The 22,218-nt window shown below is 42.6% G+C and overlaps 2 protein-coding genes across 4 annotated transcripts in view; one reads left to right on the top strand and one right to left on the bottom strand.

Annotated features, from left to right (window-relative positions):
- ACSM5 (acyl-CoA synthetase medium chain family member 5) overlaps positions 1-22,218 on the top strand; it is a 115,367-nt gene that overhangs the window by 45,637 nt on the left and 47,512 nt on the right. The window lies entirely within an intron of this gene.
- The window catches only part of PDILT (protein disulfide isomerase like, testis expressed), a 42,976-nt gene that overhangs the window by 975 nt on the left and 19,783 nt on the right, over positions 1-22,218 (bottom strand). For both annotated transcript variants that reach the window (XM_058709887.1, XM_058709886.1), the window contains exons 3-11: positions 21,320-21,526; positions 15,304-15,437; positions 14,329-14,466; positions 11,070-11,180; positions 10,863-10,988; positions 7,923-8,120; positions 4,734-4,854; positions 2,335-2,513; positions 827-916 (exon numbers count right to left, since the gene is read on the bottom strand). In XM_058709887.1, coding sequence (XP_058565870.1) covers positions 827-916; positions 2,335-2,513; positions 4,734-4,854; positions 7,923-8,120; positions 10,863-10,988; positions 11,070-11,180; positions 14,329-14,466; positions 15,304-15,437; positions 21,320-21,526 — 1,304 coding nt within the window. The remainder of the gene's footprint in view (positions 1-826; positions 917-2,334; positions 2,514-4,733; positions 4,855-7,922; positions 8,121-10,862; positions 10,989-11,069; positions 11,181-14,328; positions 14,467-15,303; positions 15,438-21,319; positions 21,527-22,218) is intronic.

The raw sequence follows: 22,218 nt of genomic DNA, 5'->3' as shown, positions 1-22,218 counted from the left end.
AGAGAGAGAGAGAACAAGAACAAGTGGGCAAGGGGCAGAGAGAGACTGAGACCCAGAATCCAAAGCAGGCTCCAGGCTCTGAGCTGTCAGCACAAAGCCTGATGTGGGGCTCGAACTCACAAACCATGAGATCATGACCTGAACCGAAGTCGGATGCTCAACCAAATGAGCCACCCAGGCAGCCCTAGGCACTTGCTTTTTAAGCTGGGAAGATATTAGTTTAGAGCTGTGGGGAAATCTTTGACCCTCCATGGGGAAGTGACTGCTGGGGAATAAGGCCAACAAAGGTAAAACAGAGATGGGGAGACAGAAAATGAGTCTGAGCTTCTGAATCTACCTGATGTCCTAGCACTTATATGGATTAAGTTCCCATTGTTGCCTAAACGAAAGAATCGTGTTTCTGATATTTGCAAACAAAAGGGTCCTAACTAATAGAGATGGCACCTTCCTGCAGATGGCCTCACTGAGGCAGGAACAGGATTCAGAGAGAATGGGATTGTCATCTCATCCATTAGGAAAATAATGCCAGAGAGCTGGATCCTGTCAAGACATCTGGTTACTGACTCAGGAACAGAGGCCAGGGAAGCAACCGTGGGAGACCTCAGAGCCTTTGTCTTTCCCTTCATTTCTAAAGTCTGCCATTTCTACTTCCTTGAAATAAGTGCCCTTGAAATAAAGTCATCCAAAATGGGTAGTTGTTCACCGAGTCGTCAATGATCTCCAGAGTACAAGATTATGGGACTCTTGGCACACCCTCTCCTAGTCCTTTGAGTTCTTGGTGTTCTATGTGAGACAGAATAATCCAGGTACTGCTGTTTCACCTTACCCCATCTTCATCCTCAATCCTGGTCTTGATTTGAGTTTCCAGGAAGTCAGAAAAGCCCTTCAGGGTATGTTCTCCCTTATACAATACAGCCTAGGAAGAAAATGGAACAAGGTCAAGACAATATCCTCTTCTTGCAAAATATTCAGGGATTGCTATGTAAGATAAGTCCAGGGTCAAATTCCTAACAACCTGAGTACAGGGAGTAGGTTCTTTAACCTCTCTGAGCCTCCATTACTATGGCTCTAACATAAGAATAATAAAAACTCTTCCACCATAGGGCTATAATGTAGTGCTTCAGAGCACGGACCTCGGAGCATACTGTCAGGGTTCAAACCCTGTTTAATCTCTCTATGACTAAGTTTTTCTATCTGTAATGTGAAGATAACAATAGTACCTACCACATATGTTGTTATAAGAATTTCTATATGAATTACTATATGAAAAGCACTTAAAACAGTACCTGACTCATAGTGAGTACTACATATAGTTGACATTATTATCATAACAAGAAGAATAAGAATAGTTCTTATTTTACAAAGCATCTGACCCATGATCATTGCTCAGTCAACACTAGTTCCCTTTCCTCTTTTAGTCTTTAAGAAGATTATGAAGCTGTTTACTACCCACTGGTTGTCTAAACTCCCTTTCATATAACTAAAGACTTAAGGTAGCTCCACCCTCTCAACTCAGCCTCATTTTGTATCACTCCTCCACATGCATCTTCTGTACCAGAAGGATGGCATCTCCTTCAGAGTGCTATGGCCACCCTTCTGCCCACATCCTCGTGCATATTATACTTCCTACGTGTAGTTCACATCCCTCTTCTAATCTGATTTAAATACTCAGCATTCTTCAAAATCTCATGTCTCCATGAAATATCTGCCTTCCAGAATCTGTCCCCTTCAATTCCAATTGCATGTAGAGGTGGGCCTACATCATGACTTCTCTCCCACACTCAGTCATACTCTTCTTGGGAGCAGGAATCTTGGCTTGCTTTGTTTTGATGGACACCCTTCTCCAGGTGCCAAAGCAGAGCAGCATGGAGAGTATGTTCCATGACATTGATGATGCTTGCTGATTATAATACTGAAGTGTAAAAGACATTAACTGCTTTTCTATCATGTGATTTTCCTTCTTCTCATAGCACCCCACCCTCAATATTCACGTGGAAATTCCCCCCACCTTATTCCATATAGTCTGGGTAGAGCTCAGCCCCAGTACCAGAGGAAACTGGGCCTGACTAATCAAGACACTCACATCAGCCTGACTACACTGACTGGGTAAGGGAAGAGCAGCTAACCCAAGCTGGACCCAATTACAGCAAGTCTTGGGACTTGTGGGGAAGCTAATGGAAAACACTCTTCAACCTGAACATGAGAGGATAATAGGGGCTTGATCTGAGGATGAAGCTGTTTGGGTAGAAGGCAGAGCTGGAGATAGGGAGAAACTGGTTCTCTGATAATGACATAATGGCATTTCCAGGTATGTGGTTCCCAAGTGCTCCTCACTTGTTGAGAGTCGGTGGGGAAAAGCCTGAAGAAGGGGTACCGGTCCAAGTACATCAGCTGAATGTCATTTGCCGTAATGTCAATCTTGGCAATGGTGACTGTTGAGTGGTTTTGATACTTTCTGCCCAACTCCTGCAACACTGGGAAGAGTTCCTTACACTTTTCTGACCAGGGTGCATCTGAAAGAGAAGGGCCATTGCTCAAGTTCACACTAATAAAACTGAAAGTCAATACTACCCCCATAAACACCATCACCATATTTTACTAATGGTTCTGTTGCTTTGCAGATTTCACTCTTTCTTTTAACACTGTATTACATTATTTTACATTTCAATCACAGCACCTGGTCATTATTAAATACATTAGAAAAAAACTGATATAGTCCCCTTCCACCCAGACACTAACACTTTAAGCATGCTGGGACATTTTCTTCTATTCTTTGTTTCTCCTTTGATATAGCTTTCCACTCCAGTTGAAGAGAAAAAAAAAAAAAAACAAGAAAAATATTTATGCTAGATGATTCCTCATGTTCTACCAGAAATCATGTGTGTGTGTGTGTGTGTGTGTGTGTGTGTGTGTGTGTGTGAATATGAGAGAGAGAGAGAGAGTGAGAGCACAAGAGTTTTCCAACAGAAGTTAAGCTCACAGTTCAAGGTCACCCAGGTAATTAAGCAGAAAGTGGGATTTGAAGTCAGGCTTCTTTGACTTGTGACTATTATAGTACACTGCCTTTTAGTCCCGTGGTAGAGAATGTACCTAAGAGGTTGAACAGGAAGTTGTAACAAGTACAATGACCCCTGGAAAGAGGACTTCCTTAGGGACAGTTCCTTTAAGCTTTGAGTCTGGCCCAGGCACCTAGCCCTCTGGAGAGAATCATGGACCAGCTCCAGCATGGAAAGAAACTGAACCTTCCCTGCTCTTTGTGGTCGCATTAAAGTTTCTGGCTCTGTGGGAGGGGTGGCTTTCAGGGCCCTGACACTCTACATTTGGATGATCATCCCTCCATTTACAAACCAAGTGCCTCCATGACCATCTGCTCTCCCTGCAGCTCCCCTGGAGCCCAATGGGCCCTGGGTTGGAACAGGAGGGGGCATAATGGTCACAGTCCTAGGGGGCCAATCTGAGAGGCCTGCCTCCAAGAAAATGAGGCTGCTCTTGCCTTTTACCAGAGCCAAATGAGCATTCTCATAACTCCAGTGTAAGGTAAGTATAGAAAAGCCGCCCACCCTCTCACGTAAAGGGAACAGATCATGGTTATTCAACCACACAGACCTTAAACACCTCACCCTGTGGATGAGAGTCCATTTCAGTGAGATTTTTAAAGGTCTGCACATTGCATTCCAGCCCTCAGGAAGTAATGGCATCAGAGCTTGATTTGAATTTTTTGCCTTGCAATGAATTTACTGTGTGACCTGGGGTAAGGTAGTTAATCTTCCTGAGACTAAGTTCCCTGATCTGTATCATGGAGAAATCCACTGGACCTTCCTAAGAGGCTTGTTTTGAGGAGGAAAAAAGAGCAGGTGTGTGAACAGCCAACTCATGTCGGGCTCATTGTAAGTTCTCAGTAAATAGTAAATAAGAGAGATGTCTGAAATAACTTCATTATCACCCTTCTCTGTATCTCAGAGTAGGAGTGAAGTCCCCAGTTTGGACTCTCACATGCAAATCAGAAAGAGTAGAGAAAGGGCAATAGTCCTTAGGCAAGCACTGGAAATAATTACAACAACAATAATAGCAGCAATAATAGCTGTTATTTATCAAGTGCTTGCAATATGCCACACACTGCTAAGCTCTCTTCCTACAGGATTTGAGTCTCCAGTTTGGCCACACCAACTCAGGTAGGTTAAATACAGGCCATTTGATAAGTTACTTAAAGTCAGAACTGCTCTTCTGTACAGCAGTTACCAGCCAAGGCACTGAGGTCAGGCTGCCTAGGCTCCAATCCCTATTCTCAGTACTTAGTCACTGCCTGACTTTGGAAAAGTTTCTTCACCCACCTGAGACTCTGTTTAGTCATATGCAAAGTGAGAGCAATAGTAGTAGCTACTTTCAAAAGTGTGTCGTGAGGATTAAATGAGATAAAGTATAGAATGGCTCAGCAGAAGGCCTGGTATACCATAGCATTGAATCAGTGTTATCCATCAGCATTATTATTGTTGTAAAAGCCATAGGCCTGAATTATATGGACAGTATTCCACATGTTCCAAGAATTAGATTTTCAGGAAGAGTTGCACTGTGGGTGATAGCATCTTAATCCAAACTCTTTGGATGTTAGAAAATCATCCTTCACATAGTGTTTTGCTAGATTTTTGAGTTTTGGGGGCCCAAGAATTCAGGAGCAACTCTTGAAAAGTAATGTCTGGGCCACTGCTTTCTATGGCCTCTGCAGAGATACTTACAGAACATCACAAATACATCCCTTTCCTTGTCAAAGACCACCACATTGAAGTTCTTCCCAACGAGTTGCTTAACTGGCCCCTGGTCCCAATATTTTGGAATCTCTTCACTGGATTGATGTTTCTAGGAAGCAAATTTGAGAGATCTGACAGTCGCCAGAAAGGGGTTGGCAGTTGGGGCTCCCTGCCCCAGTGGGAAACAATGGGAAGTTTTCTCTTGTTCTTAACAAGAGCCTTGGGAAAGAGTTTGAAATGCTCATGTTCAGCCTGGATTGTTCAGGGCCAGTTGAGATCAGAGGGCTAAGGAAGAGGTAGGGCTTCAAGCTGGAATGAATTCTAGCCTTCCAAATATGTAATTTGTGAGGTTCTCAGATGAGAGTTGGGTTCATGTCTTTAACATCTTAACGAGTTTGTCCTGACCTCCCCCCTAAAGTTTATCTGTTCCCAATTACTTCCTGAATCAAAACCAAGATAATTTACATGACCTGTTAAACCTTTATCACCCTTTGGCTCCCATTAGCCTCACCAAGCTCATTACCATTCTTTCTTTGCTTTCTTCAACCATACTGGTCTTCTGTTTAACCAAAGGGCTAGCTAGCTTTCTTCCACCTCAGGCCTTTGTTGATGCCATTCCTGTGTCTGGAGGGCCTTCCCCACTCCCCATTCTTGCTCTTCTTTCTTTATCCAGTTAACTCAGATTTACCCTTCAGAATGATCTCTAGGGAGGGCTTCCCTCACTCTCCCCAAACTAGGTCAGATCCTGCTACCGTAAGTTTTCATAACATTTGATATTTTTCCTTGTATCACTTATTCAGGTTTATCATTTATATCTTATTTTTCTCATTATTTTCTTTTCTGGTTATTTGATTCATGTGTCTCTACTACACTAGACAGAATGTCACAAGGGATTTTTCTGTCTTCATCACTGAGTATGCACAGCCTGATACATCATAGGACCTCAGTAAATATTCTGTGAGAGAATGCATGAAAGAATGAACTTAGCTCTGCTTCTTTTTGAAGGAAGTGGTATAAATCTCACAACATGTATTTTTCTCTACAACCATTGCTTCCTGCAGTTTCTTGAATCCACACCCTTCTCTCCATCTGCACTGCTGCTCCCCAACCAAGGTAGCCTTCATCTCTCACCTAGATCACTGCAATAGCCCCACAGAGTTCTTTCTGCATCTCCTAATCTTCTTCACACTTTTATTCTACCAGTGGGGTTTTATTTTCACCATGCAAATTTTCCTTTCTATTGCTCTCAGGACACCAAGTCCTTAATATGCATAGCTGTCTGGCCTTTACCCAGTTTGCCAGCTCCTACAATACTTCCCTCGTCCCGACCCCAGCCTCTGGAAGGGACTTGAAGATTCTTTCTGAGGAAGCATAAAGAGGGTGGGGGCTGGACATGAGAGGTGGGAAATGGTGAAAAAGATGGAAATTAGAAATGGGCCAGACCAGGCATGTGACATCTCATACTTCATGTGAAGCATGCTCATCTCTATTGCAAGAGTTTGGTGGATGTATTGGCCCTTGACAAGGAGACAGACACCTCCTGAGGTTCAACTGGAGGGAAGAGAGAGAGAGAATGGGTAGTGCTGCAGGTAGGTTTGTAGATATGTTGACAGAAAATGAGGGGCCCTTGTCTTAACGATACATGGTCTCGTGCTCAGCTGAAACTGGAAGAAGGAAGGGGATATGAGGACAAAGAGACTCAGAGATGAAGAGAATGAACACACTAAGAGAAATTTCTATAGATATGTCAAGACATTTCAAAGAGCCCATGGGAGGTTTGTGATTCAGTGAAACCAGCCTGCCTCAGGGTGGTGTTCTTTTTCTCTAGCATTGGCCTGGAAGCAGTAGGGACATGAAGTGGGTTCAACCAGGGTTGTGATTTTGCCTTGTAAATTCTACAGGGTATAAAGAAGTTGAAGATAGATAAAGAAATAAAGGGATATAGGAATTAAGGGAATCATCACCAGAGCGATGAACTATGGAATCCAAGTTCATGAAGGCAGTAGAGAGATTGTGACATGGGATCAGGAGACTGGAAGCCATGAGAAGGGTAAGGATTTACAACAATATGGATACTAGAAAAAGGAACTAAAGGGATGGGAAGCTTGAAATCAGGTTTTCAGAGGGGCTGCCATCTCTAAAGTGTGGCCACAAGAGCAGGTGGCTGGAATGGCAAACAGTAATTAGAGAAGAGAGAGACCAGGGTTTTGCATACTGACATTTCTGGAGGTAATGGCAGAGAAGGGATGGAAAGCAAGTCTGCAATGAGCTTAAGTCCTCAGAGAGTGAAAGGGACATGATCAGAGGACAGCAATGGAAGGTAGGAGCAGATGATCTAAAAGTCCAAATGCATGGGGTCTGGCATTTTGAAGGTAGGAGGAAATGTCATGGAGGACACCAGCCTCACTACTTGGCCTGTGATGATGATGTGCATAGGAGAGAAAAAAAAAAACAGCTTTCACTTGAGAAGGAGTGTCTGTGTGGGAATGGACAGAAGGTAATGGGAACCCTCAGAGGGAAAGGGACCAAATATTCTGGTTTGCCTGGAAAGTTCCAATTTATTCTGTTTCAGAATATTTTAAAGATTGCATGCCCCCAACCCCTATTATTCTCAAAAGTGTTTCCATTTGGTAAATAAAAAATATGGTCACCTAATGCAGCAGGGTGGCTGAAGGACTTCACAAGTGCTACATAAACAGCAGGAGATGTTGTGTTATGTATGATCCTTCTGCACCTTCTCCTTCCTTTTATAGCAAAACAGGCTCATTTTTAACCTCCCAGACAAGAGGTCCCTAAAACCTTTAGGGCTAAATCCTGATGGCTTAATACATCCCCACCCCCCTCTCCCCCAAAATCCATCTATCCTTAAATCTTTCACAGGAGAGTCCAAAAGGAGGAAAAGTGTCTCCTTTCATAGGATGTTGGCCCTGGGAACTCCTGCATTTCAGTTGAGAGTATCTGCAAAGGAAATGCCTTTCAGAATAAAGAATTAATGGTGGAATCATAGTGTCAGGACAAGTCAAAAGTTGAAAAGATTGGAGGTGGAGAGATAAGGGTATTTCCCCATTTTGAACCATGAGATTGACCTTTATTCTGCCTCCCTGTTCAGATGACCAAAGCCAGCAAAATTATGAAATTTTGAGGTTCAGGGTAAAGTTTGTCCAACAACAAACCTACCTTGGCACTTCTATTCAGAAAGCTGCGGCCAAATTTCTTGAGATTTTCGTAGGTTATCTCCTCAGAAGGCATTTTGTACCTCGCATCAGAGCTTAAGTTTAGGATTTGGACACATGGGATATTAACCTCTGTAATCCTGAAGTATTTGAATATATGTCCATTTCTGGGTTCATCTGCATCCACAATGATGAAAAGGATCTGCCAAATCAAATAAAACCTGTGTCCCTCTAGGATTGGAGGCCATGAGAAGGTTAAAGATTAAAACTGGCTAAGGAATCCCTTACTGAGGGAAAGAAACTCCAGAAGCCATGGGAGATCACTAACAGAATGCAAATAGCAGGGTCTATGGAGTGCCTCTGAAAGATAGAACAGGGCCCCTTTCCATCAGGCAGGGTAGCCCCGTGCCCCAGGGCACAGGCTGATGTTGTCCGTCTGCCTGGTTTCACCATCCTTGTGCAGGGTACCATCCACACAACCACAGGAAGTCAGGAGGTCCTGGACTTTCATCCAGGTCCTTGGGCAAAACCATAACTGACCCTCTCTGTGCTTCTATTTCCTTCCTTATCTGTAGAGATTATAAGAGTACCCACCTTACAGGGTTGTTGAGAGAATTAAACAGGACAATGGCTTAGTTCAATAACTGGGAGGTAGAAAATGCTCATATGTCAGCATTTTTTGTTCTAAATTATTCTTCTGTCAAGGGAATTCATGACTTCATTTACTCATCATTGAACAAATATTAGTGGAGTGCCTACTAGGCATTTTGCTACCTACTGGGGACATAAGATCTGCCCTCTTTGAGTTTATGTTCTAGTGGAAAAAACAGACAACAAAGGAGTGAATAAATTAATAAATTCATATAGCAATGAGTGCCAATTAGACAGTAAAAAGGGCACTGTGATAGAGCATGACCATATAGGTGAAGTCAGGTCAGAGCTCAGTGTTAGGTAGGAAGGTCAGGAGGAGTATCTGAGGAGGTGACATCTTAGCAGGGACATGGGTGATGAGTTAACAAGTCAGGACAACACTGAACCAGGCAGTGGAAATTGTTAATGCAAAAGCCTGGGGTCAGGGAACATAAAGTGTTCTTGAATAGAAAGGAAAGGCCGGTGTGGCTTCAGCATCATGAAGGACAGAGTCACGGGGGACAAGGTTAGAGACATGTCAGAGATGAGATCAGAGCTCTAATAACGAGGTTGAGTTTTAGCTGAATAAGATAGAGGGCCACTGAAGAATAATAAGCCAGAGAGTGCTACAATAATTTGTGAAAAATTACTCTTGTTGCAGAGAAGCAGTAAGATTGGAAATGGGGAGGCCACTTAGAGGCCACAGCAAACACTGATACCCTCAGGTCATTCATCTGTCAAAATATTAAGGGCCCTGTTATGTGCCTGACATTCTTCCGGGTGCTGGGGAGACTGTGAAAACAGAGCAACGTATTAGAACCATCCTTGTATACTTTCAACAAATATTGGCTAGATGTGAACAGGATAAGATATGGGGGTATGACCTGTCTGAATAGTATTCATCCATTGTCTTTGGCTCTAAAATGGATCACAATCAATAAATGGCATTCAGGAACCTAGATAGTTGGGATAAAGGGCATTTAGAACCTTATCTCAGGGGCACCTGGGTGACTCAGTCAACTGGTTAAGCGTCTAATTCTTGATTTCGGCTCAGGTTATGAACTCACAGTGAGATGGAACCCCAGGTGGGTCTCTGAGCTGACAGCATAGAGCCTGCTTGGGATTTTCTCTCTCCCTCTCTCTCTCTCTCTCCCCCTCCCCTGCTCATGCACTCTACCTGTCTGTCTTTCTCAAAAATAAATAAACATTAAAAAAGAAAAAAGAACCCTGTCTAACAATATATGCCAAAATAAACTCCACCCAGATTAAAGAGCTAAATTTTAAAAAATAATCTGGAAGAAATATGGCTAAGTACTGACTATCATAACATAAGAGAAATAGAGGGAAGCAATCAGATTGTGATCAACTGAATTACATCAAAAATCTATATTTTAAAATTGAATAAACCAGGAAAAATATTAACCAGAGACATTTCTGTAATTGGAACAAACTTCCTGGAGAATATGGTGGGATGTAGCACAAACATTAAATATGTTCATGCCCTAGTGGCTTTACTTGTATTTATTTTGGGGTTTAAGCTTTTTAATTGTTTCACTTGAATTTTAGAGTAATTTTCTTGAAAAGGAAAAAAAGCCTGCCATTACCATACTTCTTATAAAAAAATAAAGAGAAAAAAAGAAACTAATTGCCTCCATAGTCCAGGTGGTGGTAACTACATAAATACAGGTATAGGTCTTAAGAAAAACAGATTTGTTTCTAATGATGATGATAGCAGTGTTCACTGTACATTGCTCATTGCTCTACATATGATGCTTCTAATTCTTACACACAGTTCTCCATTTTACATGAGGTGATTGAAACTGAGAGGCTTAGAAACTCAGTGAAAAAAATCCCTTGTAAGAGGAAGAAAAGTTGTGTAAAGTTTAAACCTTTCTGCTTCACACCTTCAGGCTGTTCCTATTCCCTGACCTCAGACAGGGGTGGTCTCTCCTCCTCGTCACCTGCAGGCCAAAAACCACCCACAGTGCAGCCACTCACCCTTGCTGGAGCATGGTCCATCAAAAAGCAGCCAAACCTCACATTCCCATGGTAGACTTCTCAAAAAGATGAGGGAAGAAGAAGCATAGGTATAGCAAGAAAGGAAGAGACACTGGACAGGAAGAAGGGAGGAGGCTGGTTTAAAATTAAGTAGTAAATAATATGTAGTATCAATATGCAAATAAGGAAGCTGGTATGGAAATGAATATGCAAGTTCTCCCTGGCTTAATTTATAACCAGCCTGGCAGGCAAATAGCATTAGGGTCTACAGGTTCTGGATCCCCATTCAACAAGGGCAATACCACTTTCCACAAACCTTGTTTGTAAATTCCTTCGATGCCAACTTGTAATGCTGCATTATCATACCAAATGACTCGGATCTTTTAGAGGCGAAGAGCAGCATGTGATTCAGGATGTGCAATTCATAAATCAGATCCTTACTCTGAAATTACCAGGGAAATAGGTCATCCAGGCACAAGCTGCCCCAGCTGCCCTTCTCCCAGGGACCTTTTGGCTCACTGACCTCGGTGTTGTATTCAATAACAAAATCTGTAAGGTGCTGCTTTATGACTTGATTGAGGACCTGTTTGTTGGTACTGTCATTAATAAGCTCCTCACGGTTCACAATTTTTCCCTTGGACAAAAGGAGAAAAACATTAGAGAGGAGTAGCTTCCGTAATATAGACACTTAATAAATATAAATAGCAAAATTTTCCCCTTGGACAAAAGGAGAATACCATCATGACAAGTGTAATCCATAATCTTTACTTCATAAATAGGAATGGCCAGCCTGTGGGTGAAACATGGGTCTGTGGCAGCCGTGAAAATCTCCAATCTACAAAGCAGGGGGTGTAACCAGCTGCTGTGCTTTGAAATCCATCCACATAGTTGTACTGATGCTGAGCAGTATCTTACACACTGCTCCTAACCGATGCACTGTTTCAGGGATACTAAGGCAAGCTCATTTCTGGGAGATGCAGGACTTCTCTGGTAGGCAACTTTGGCCAACTTTCTTAGAACTGCAATCAAGGACCTTCTTTATTTCCAAAGGGTCAGACCTACATCCTGGCCTGATGAGTTCTCCCTGCCCCTCCCCCCACATCAGCTCCCTTTGTTCCCCTTCATAGGCATTTTCCCCAATCTTTTGCATATCTAATCCTGTTTGATGACTGCTTCTCAGAAGGACTGCAATTAACATAGAGAAGGAAATAATTCCCTGTAGCCCACGATCAAAGTCTGCAGGGGAAGGAGAACAAAGAGATGGCTCTCTTCATTGGTTTCTCTCTACTCCATCTCCTTCTCTTTGCATCCACCAATCCTATGCTCTAGTCCAAATCCCTTCCCTGGACTCCTGCAAAAGCCTTCTAATGGTCTTCCAATTTCTCCCCTTGTTTCCCTCCAACCCATTCCCTACCTTCAGCCAGAGTGATGCGGTTAAAAAGCACTTATGTCATTCTCTTGCTCAAATACTGCACAGCCCCTGTTGTCCTTTGGACAGAACCAAAACCCTATTCTGGTCGTAGTAATAGTCTGATAATACTAATCAGACTTATCAAGAGATCATATTGTACCGGTCACACAGTTCTAAATATGCCATATTCAAGAACTGTTTTAATCCTCATAACATCTCACTGAGCTGTGAATCATTATTTCTTCCATTGTACAGTTGAGGAAATCAAGGTACAGAAAAATGAAGTGACTTGCCCAGGGTTGCTAAGCTAGTGAGAGGTAGAGCCAAGATTCCACCCCAGGCTGTCTGACTCTAGAACTCATGCTCTTAACCATAAAAATAGACCAACTTTGTCCTAACTGAATTTTTCAAATTTGCTCTTTGGCTTTTGATATTGTGATGAGGTTTGTTCTGTGGAACTGTCAATAATTTTTTTATGTGGTCCAAGTTTATCAGTATTTCTTTTCATAGATTTTGGGGTTTCTGTCAATGCTTCATAAAAGGGCTTTCCCACTACAAGTTTAGAAACAAAATCCTCCATGACATCTTCTAGTGTTTCCATGGTTTCATCGTTATATTTTTAAATCAATAAGAAATCAATCTGGAATTTAATTTGGTGGAAGGAGAATATATAGATTTAGCTTTATTTTTTTTTTTTCTAAATGGCTACCCAATTCTCTCAACACTAATCATTGAATAACATATTTTCCCTACTGATCTAAAATATCACCTTTATTATATACTAGATTTCCATATGTATTTGGATCTATTTTTAGACTCTATGTTGTCCCATTCAGATACATAAATCAGGTTATTTTATTCTCTGACTGAACACTTTTTAATGACTTCCAAGAGCCCAAGTAAAAATGTAGTGGCTCACAGTCTTAAGCAGATCTGGGTATCACTTCACCCACCTCCTATGTGGCCTTGGGCAAGTAAACTAACCACTCTGAGCCTTATCTATAAATAACATGATTACTGTAAGGATTTGGCTTTGTGTGGGGAGGGAGTAAGGCATGTTTCAGGAACCAGACTACAGTGTTTAGAGTAACACTGTTCAATAGAACATTCTGTGATGATGGAAATGCTCTGTATATCTATGCTGTCCAATACAGTAGCCACTATCCACATGTAGCTAGTTTGGGGAACTAGAATGTTAATTTAACTAATTTTAATGTAAACAGTCATATGTGACAAGTAGCTGCCATATTGGGCAGCTCAGATCTAGATCCTAGAGAGGAAGAAGGGGAAGATGTGTAATAGAGGCTAGGCTGTGAAAGGCCATGTAGGTCTTATTGGAGACTTGAGTCTTTATCCCAAGAATAATAGGAAGCCATTAAAAGGCTTTCCAGTGGGAAGGAGGCAGGTGGCCATCAGTGGGAGTTTTGGAAAGATTGTTCTTTACAGTACAAGAGAGATTGTGGTAGACCAGTTGGGTAGATGTTGTATTAGGGTATAGGAGATCATGGTCCTTGACTTAGGATAGTAGTAATATAGCTAAATAGATAGATTCAAGGGATATTTTAGACTTAAAATAAATAGGATTGGAGTGATGGACTGGTTGTGAAGGGTGGAGAAGAGGGAGGTTTTAGAATAATGCCTGGATATTCTGACTTTGCTCATATGGGAGAAATGGTGACACCATTCATTGAGAGGGGAGAAAACACTGTAAGAGGATTTGGAGGGGAGATTGTGTTAGGCTTGGTCATATTGAGACAGTTGGTGATGGATATGAAAGTCTGGAGATAGAGAAGTCTGGGTGGAGATGGAGATTTGTAAGTCATGATTGTATGAACAATATTTGCTGTTGGAGGGTGGGTGGGAGAGGATGGACCAGAAGAAAACACAAGGTAGAGGACTGAGCCTTAATGAATGGCATTTACTGATCAAGAAGAGGAGGAGGAGCTTAAAATAGAAAATGTCTAGGGGCGCCTGGGTGGCTCAGTCGGTTAGGCGGCCGACTTCGGCTCAGGTCATGATCTTGCGGTCCGTGAGTTCTAGCCCTGCGACGGGCTCTGTGCTGACAGCTCAGAGCCTGGAGCCTGCTTCATATTCTGTGTCTCCCTCTTTCTGACCCTCCCCTGTTCATGCTGTGTCTCTTCCTGTCTCAAAAATAAATAAACGTTAAAAAAAAAATTTAAAAAAAAATAAAATGTCTAGAAAGGCCAGAGAAACTCCAGGAGACTGTGTGATCTCACAGCAGCTGCCTAGTCCAATGCCACTTAGTTCACAAGTGGCAGAACTAGAATTTGTGCCCAAAGCCTATAGATACATGCATTGTACACTATTTTGAACTGGAGACACTTCACTAGCAATAGAATCAAAATCTTACCTTTTTGAACACCAGAAGACTGTCAAGGGTGACGTGGAAACGCCCAATGGCATTGCTAATTGATATCACTCCAAACGTTAGCTCTGGGAAGTCTTTGATCACATCATAGAACAACTCTGCTACTTCTTCCTCTAAATCCTGTTTGGGGAAGGATGTTGGGTAAGGCTTTGGTAGAAAGCAAAATACCTGGCTTATTTAAGGTCAAGGTGGAAATGGTGACCAATTTGTCTCCTCACCTTTCCAAGTTCTGGGGTTTTCCTGGGTCCCCTAAATCCCTTTTCATGGATATTTCATACTCAGAATACTTATATGGCTATGACTAAGCCCAAAATAGACAACTCCACAGAGATTAATGAAGAGAATTGATAAACTTGATTTTTTCCAATTATTTATAATAAGGTTGTTCTAAACACACAGGTTTAGACTTAAACATTTATTCCTTAATCGCTTTCAGAAGAGGCGACTGATCTGGCCACATGGATCACCAAATATGAGAAACTTGGGGCTGAAAAGTGAAATGAGACAGAAAGAGGCACATACTCTTCCTATGTAAAAATATAATGCCAAAGTTCTGACTTCTACTGGGGGAAGGAAAGAATCATCAGAGTTACAGGACATGAGTAGAGACATATAAGAAACTCATTCTGCACAAGGAAAAACAATTTGCAAATTATTTATTATTCAGTGATGTTCTAAATGGGCCTCCAAAAGATCAGTTATACTATCAAAACCAATTTAATAAATGTCAGTCTCCTCTCCTCTCTCTGCATTCCTGTCCACCTTTCTGGTTAGCATCTCCTACTACTTCACCTTCCATTCTTTCCTTCTTCATTTTAACCCTGGAAAAACAGCTTGTTGGAAAAGGAAGAATGGGCATGGGATTAACCCAAGTGGAAGACCTCTCCTCACCCCCCCTTCCCAGACACAGGATCCTTACCAGTTGAAAAGTCACCTCCCACCTCTTGACCCCAGTACCTGGAAGAAGCCAATGATGACCAAGGGCCTGGATTTCACAAAATCTAACACCTGCTGGGTGTTATTGAACAAAAATGCTTTTTGGCTAATTTGTCTTCTCAACCAAACGACCAAGGCAGTAGATTCAACCACTCCTGGAAACAGAGACAGTTAAGTGGATCTCATAGCAGTTTCCTCTTAAACTGGAGCAAGACTTGTTTTTTCCAAGTTTAATGAGCAGAAGCATCTCAGTCTTGGACTCCCACACACTAAAGGCCAAGGTCAGTCCTTCTACTCCTTCCCACCCCAGTACCAAGGCATGAACATTAACAGCAGCAGCTAAACTTCATTGAGCACTTACCAAGGACAAGGCACTCTGCTGAGCAATTTGCATATATTATATCCCCAAAACAACACTACCATATGGGATAGATACTCTTACCCTCCCCATTTTGCAGAAGAGAAAACTGAGGTTTGACTTTCCAATGGCCATTCTACTAGTGCACCTGGGAATCAAACCCAAGAGGAAGCATGCCTTCTCTTCTTTTCTTACCTAACTTCCAAAGTGACAGGAAGATAGATTTATTTAAAAAAAAATAAATGAATGAAATGTAAATAAAAATAGCAGCTAGCTTTGTGACTTTGGGAAAATTCCATTATTGCCTATGCCTCCAACTTCTCATTGAGATCTTCTCATGAAGGTCATAGGTCATGACTTCCATTTCTCAGCTATCATATGGGAGGTGCTAAGCACAGCAAAATCTTAGCTTCTAAAATTGGGACACATATACCATGTCTGGGGAGACTTAATAGTGTGCCAAAATGTGCATGAAGCTATAGACATATGTTTGCTAGAGTCATCAATTCCACATGATGGTAGATACCATAAAATACTATTTTCTATCAAAGATTACTATAGAATAAAATGAAGCATTTAAATTGAGTTTATGAGATAAAGCAGTGTTTATTTTAAGTAGCTTTGGACTACATCTATAGGCCCATATTCCTTCACTCAGCATTCATTCCTTCACTCATTTGTTCATTTGACAGATATGTGCTGAGTACCTATTATGTTATTGAGTGCTGTGCTTGGTCCTGGGGATATAATGGTGAGCAGAAACAAACGCAATCACACTGTTTTGCAGCTCTCGTTCTGTTGACTAGGACAATTGTCAAATAATTACACAAACAAGCATATAATCACACTCAAAGTAGGTATTCAAAAGCAAAGTTCTATGAGCCTGTAGCAAAGATACATGACCTAGACTGTGTATTCAAGGAGGGTTTCCTGGAGGAAATCACTTATGAGCTGAAAACTGAAGGATGCAAATGAGTCAATAAGAAGGCAACAATAAGAAGGAAATTGGATAAGGAAGGAGAGGGAGAGGCTTCCAGGCAGAGCAAGCAGTCTGTGCAGGACAAATTGCTGCATGCAGCTTGATGAATGCATGTCAGGTGGTAAATCGACTGGAAAGGACTCTATTTTCAACATCTTTGCTTACATATAAATACATATGTTTATATAAATATAAACAATAGAAGTTTAAAAAACTTACAGTGGAGTATATTTGCATACAGAAAGGTGTACAAATTATAATGTATAGTCTTAGGAATTTTTGCAGAATGAACACACTTGCGTACTACCCAGATCAAGAGATAGATCATTGCCAGGCTCTCACAAGTCTCCACTGGGCCCCCTCCTAGCCCCTGACACACCCCTACCTAAGGGTAACCACCATTCTAACTTCCAACAACATGCATTAGTCTGCCTGCTCTTGAACTTCGTATAAATGGAATCACAGTGTGTGTTTTGGGGTCTGGCTTTGTTACATTTGTGAGATTCATGGGCTGTTGCACGGGCTGTGTAGCATTGTGTTTTGTGAATATTCTATAATTTATCCATCCTCTGTTGGTAAGCATTTGGGTTGTTTCCAAATTTGGGGCTGTTAATTAATTTTCATGCATGTCTCTGGGGGCACGTTGTATGCACTTCTGTTGGGTACATGCCCAGGAGTAGAATTTCTGGTCATAAGGGATGCTGCGTTCAGCTTTAGTAGATACCAATTAGGCCATTTTAAAAGCCACAATGAGTCAGGCCTATAGAAGTTCATAGAAGGACGATGTGCTGGCCTCAAGGGACAGAGAGAGAGGGGGGAGGCTTCATGCCAGCCTCAGACCACGGCACTCCACCCTGTGGCAGTCCCCCTCTCCTCCTGGATTCAGCCCCAAGGCTGAGTTTCTATTTTCACATTCATGTAGACTATTCTATGTTCTAAGCCATCTTTCAGAAAGAAGCAGGCACAAATTATGGAAATAGTTTCTCTTACAGGCATTTGTCTGAAAAAAAAAAATGTTGTAAGTGCTCTGAAAGGAACTGGTTTCAAAGTCCCGAAAATACCAAAAAAGGTGAACAAAAAGCCCTCCGAGTCCATTTGAATTTCAGGTCATCAGAACCATAGTGCTGATCTCATGTGCCACTGTCTCCTGCTGTCTGTACGGCAGCCATGCCCTCTTCCCTCGGACATTGGGCCTTGGCACCCACCAGTCCCTCCACCTGTGCTGCCTTTTCCTCAGCAATCAGGGCATCTCCTCTGGCTTATTAGTCCTAGATTTGGACTTTTCTTACCGCCACTCTCCTCCCCATCATATCATTTTCTATTTTATGATCTATTACATTTTCTTCATTGAGTCTACCTTTTTCTGAAACTACAATTTTTGTCTAGCTTGCTCGCTAGCTCCTGTAACCATCTGGCTCATACTAGGTGCTCAAGAAATAATTACAGAATGGATGAATGAGGTGAATGAATTATAAAATAAGCTAGCTTAAAGGAATTTGATCTCAGATCATCTTCTCTGGGATGTCTGAGTTCTCTTTGCCCCTCTGGATCCCATGGGACTGAGGTAGCTCTTAACTTGATAAATAGTTTGTTCCTGAGTATCTGCAGATCAGTCACTGCCCCACTGGCCATATGTCTCCCCTGACTCTTGACTCTGAGCCAGAGGACATGGTAACAACTGAGGTGTGAATGTTATGTTAATGATTGACTGGGGCTGTCGTTCCACTGCATATTTCCAAGCACAAGCTATGAATGCATCATTAACTGAGGCCCTGAAGCCAACCTGAGTTTCCCTCCCTCCAGTGAGGAGGCCATGGCCAAGTCTCCCACCATTAATCCTTGGGAGACTAGAAGAGAACCAGAACTATAGCTTTGACCCAATAAGGACTAACCCCCACATGGGGAAGTTTTCATAAAAGTTGGGGCAGGAGACTAGCAGAGCTCTGTTGCCCGTCTTAGCTCAGGGAAGCCCTGTCAAGTTGGCAGAACTGACAGTATTCATCCTATTTAGGAAATGAGGAATTGGAAGGCTGGCTCAAATTCTCATAACTAGTGTTTGTCCTAAGTCTAGGCCCTGGTTCCCTCCCAGTATCCCACTGACTCTTTCCCTGGTTGGGGGTAATACTGAAGAAGAAGAGGGGTGGGCAAACCTAGTAGAAATATGGGCTGGCTCCTTGTTCCAAGTCTGCCTGCAGTGGGGCAATTGCAATTCCATCCCATTCAAACTCAAAAACTATTCATGAAGAACCTAAGTGTCCCTGCACTGCACAAGGGTCAGGAAACTAATGGTTTGATAATAATAAGGACCACATCTGCCATTTACTTAAGAGTACAGCACAATGCACAGCAGGGGTTGGTCAACCGCAGCCCATGGGCCAAATCTGACCTGCCAGTTGCCTTTATAAATAAAGTTTTATTGGAACACAGCCACACCCATTTATTTATGTGGAACTGCTTTTCCACTGCATCAGCAGAGTTAAGTAGTTGTGAAAGAGATTGTCTGGCCCCTCACAGAAAACATTTGTTTTCTGCAGTGCTTATTAGCTGGGGATTGTTGAGAAAGTTGTTGTTCCACTTCTCTAAGCCTCGGATTCCCCAGCCCCTACACTGGGCTGTGACATTTGAAAAGGGGGCCAGAACAGTGGTGGAACACAGTAAATGGTTCAGATATGTGTCAGGGCTTGTGCCTTATAAACTTGTTTCATCTAACCAGCAACCCCTGGATGTAGATACTTGCACCATCCCCATTTTACAGATGAGGAAATTAAAATTTGACAAGAGGAAGTGATTGATCTTCAGGCATGTAGTAAGGATTTAAAGCCAGCTGGTGTGTGCCAGTTCTGGCAGCCTCTTCAGAGGACCCGGGAAAGGAAGTGAGATCAGCTCCTGACCCTGTGCTCTCACCAGACAACTAAGTACAAATACAGTTCTGTGAAGTAAAGGCCTTGAAGGAGGAAGCACAGGTGCTGTGGGAGCCCAGAGGAGGGCAGGCACCCTGACCTGGGCAGTCAAAGGAGACTTCCTGGGGGAGGTGGTGATGCAGCTTTCTGTATGGCAGAGGAGGTCCCAGGCACTGGCTTCTAGCAAAAGGGGCTCAGACAGTCTGGAAGTCGCCACATCGTCACCTTTATTGCCTCAAAAAAAGTCAGACCTCACCTGGCCTTTAGGAGGTGAGGGCACCCCAGAACCTAAGCCACTCCATAAGCAGATATAGACTTCAACAAAATAACCAGTGTCTCTTATTTTTTCACCACCTTCCCCAAAGCCAACACATCACAAAAGATTCCTGTCTTGGGATCATTGAGTCACCATTGTTGACAGTTGTCACTCAGTATATCCCTAGGAAGCAGCAGTCACCGTGTTTCTTTTCTCACTGCTCCTGTCTACTCTCTCCATCTCTTCTCTGCCCTCCCCCTGCCTCTTCATTATCCCATAGGCCGGCTATGAGCCACTACACTGCTGGGTCTTGTTGGGTCTTATTTCTAATCTGCCCTGAGGTAGGTGCTTTTGCTGCACCTTCCCCTGAAAGTCTAGTCTGTGTCTCATTCCTCCTTGTGTCCACTCTGAGAACCGCAAGGTATCCTGCAGCTCCTGGAGGTGATGGCACTCTCTGGGCCCTTTTGGTTTTTGTCAACAAAACTGAAACAGGCTTATTGCAGACCTGCTAAATGTCAGACCCTGCAAAAGACTATCTCAGTTTCCTGACTCAGTCATTCATACATATAAGGGGAGCATTCTCCCAACATAGTACAGGCTGTCTTGGGCACATTGGCATTCCTCAGTTTCATTCCATCCATCCATCCATCCATCCATCCATCCATCCATCAATTTTGCACACATTTATGCATTTATATATTTAGCATTAAAAAAATTAGGACCTACCATGTACCACACTGAGACATATAAATCTTCAGGCATCCTTAACACCAATATATGTCTTAACACATGGTAGTTTCTCAGTAAGATCATTGTTTATGTGAATGAACAAGTTAATGAACAAAGTGGATGATGATAGAAACTAAAGTGGTTGGTAGTCACTCTGTCCCAAATCTGTCTTGTTTCATCATCTCCCAGTCTCCCTTTTGGTCAACCAGTGCTTCCTTGTCCTGGGACCCTGTCAAAATCATTCTAAAGTAGAAGATTGGGATAGTAGGTAGGTAGTGGAGTTAGGAACTCACTCTCTGGTCTCTGGGAGTTTATGAGCTATGCATGTCACTATCCCACCTCATGGTACTTCTAGAACCCACCAGCTGAGATACAACTGTGGTGGAGGCAGCTATGGATTCACCAAAACTTATTTTCCTTATGGACACAGATCAGGGCCATATTGCCCAGCCTTTCAGTTGACTGGGACCATGTAATAGAATTTTGGTCAATGGAAAGAGATATGATGTTTGCCACTTCCAAGCTTGGGTCACCAACACTACCATTGGCAACCCTCTGGCTCCTTGCCCCAACTATTAGATAGAGAGAAAATGGTGGAGGCCTCAGGGGCCCTAAGGGAGGGCAGAGCCACAAGCTGGAAGGAACCTTGGTCCTTGAAAGACTTGGGGAGCAGAACTCCCCACCTCCACCCTCTGACTGCCAACTGGGCTCTACATGAGCAAGGAGTAAACTTGTAATTCTTTCACACCACTGAAATGCTGGTGTTTGTGTTTCCACAGCTAGCATTGCCTTGATTGACACACAACCACTATTACCTTTGCAACTGATGGGTTCTGACCTGTTGCCCTCAAAAAACAGCTTCAACTCTGGGGCCTCCTTAACGTTAAACTCCGTTTGAAGTTCCTTCTCAACTGTGATGTCCGCTTTGCCAAAGCCAAGCCCATTCTTGCCTTTGCCCATGATCTCCACCGCTTTGCCCAGCTCTTCAGCCAGGCTCCTGGATTGCTTGGACGATGGGTTATCTGAAAAAGCCAGTATAAGTCAGAAGTTGCTAGACTTATCTCTCAGGGAGGAGGCTCGGTTTCACTTGCTTAGCTCCTGGGCCTTCCTCACGCTGTGCTGTAATAGGTAAATTTTCAGAAACATGACAGGATGGGAGACACATATTTTGTGAAATTGGTCATTTGGGAGGTGCATCAGGGTTCTGTGGGCTCAACAACACTGGAATTAATACAACTTTGGGCAATTCATTCCAACTCTGTGAGTCTCACTTCCCTCATGGGTAAAATGAAAAAAATAATTGTGATGACCCCATAGAGTTGTCAGTCAAATAAGACTTATTTAGCAATCAATTATATGTTGCCTATTAATTTCTAAGAGATTTCCATGGATTGAGCCATCTAATCCTATGGGGTAGGTATGGTTATTATATGAATTTTATAGGTGAGGAAACTGATTGGCAGCAAAATGTCCTACTTGCCCAGGGCCACATGGCAGTGAGATATAGCCAGGATTTGGAACCACTAAATCAGCTCTGTAACCAATATTGGCATGTTAAACCCTTAGCACAATGCTTGGCACATGGTAAGGACCTAATGCATTATTATTACTACCATTATTATTGAGCAGTTTCTATGGTCAGAAATTCTAGGGAAAAGAATGAGGGGACATGCGCACTATCTGGTAGAAAATCCTGGAGTTACAGGCCAAATTG

The sequence above is a fragment of the Neofelis nebulosa genome, chromosome 18 (assembly GCF_028018385.1).
Source record: "Neofelis nebulosa isolate mNeoNeb1 chromosome 18, mNeoNeb1.pri, whole genome shotgun sequence".
NCBI lineage: Eukaryota > Metazoa > Chordata > Mammalia > Carnivora > Felidae > Neofelis > Neofelis nebulosa.
Note: the sequence above shows the minus strand (reverse complement) of the source record. Positions and strands in the feature narration are given on the sequence as shown.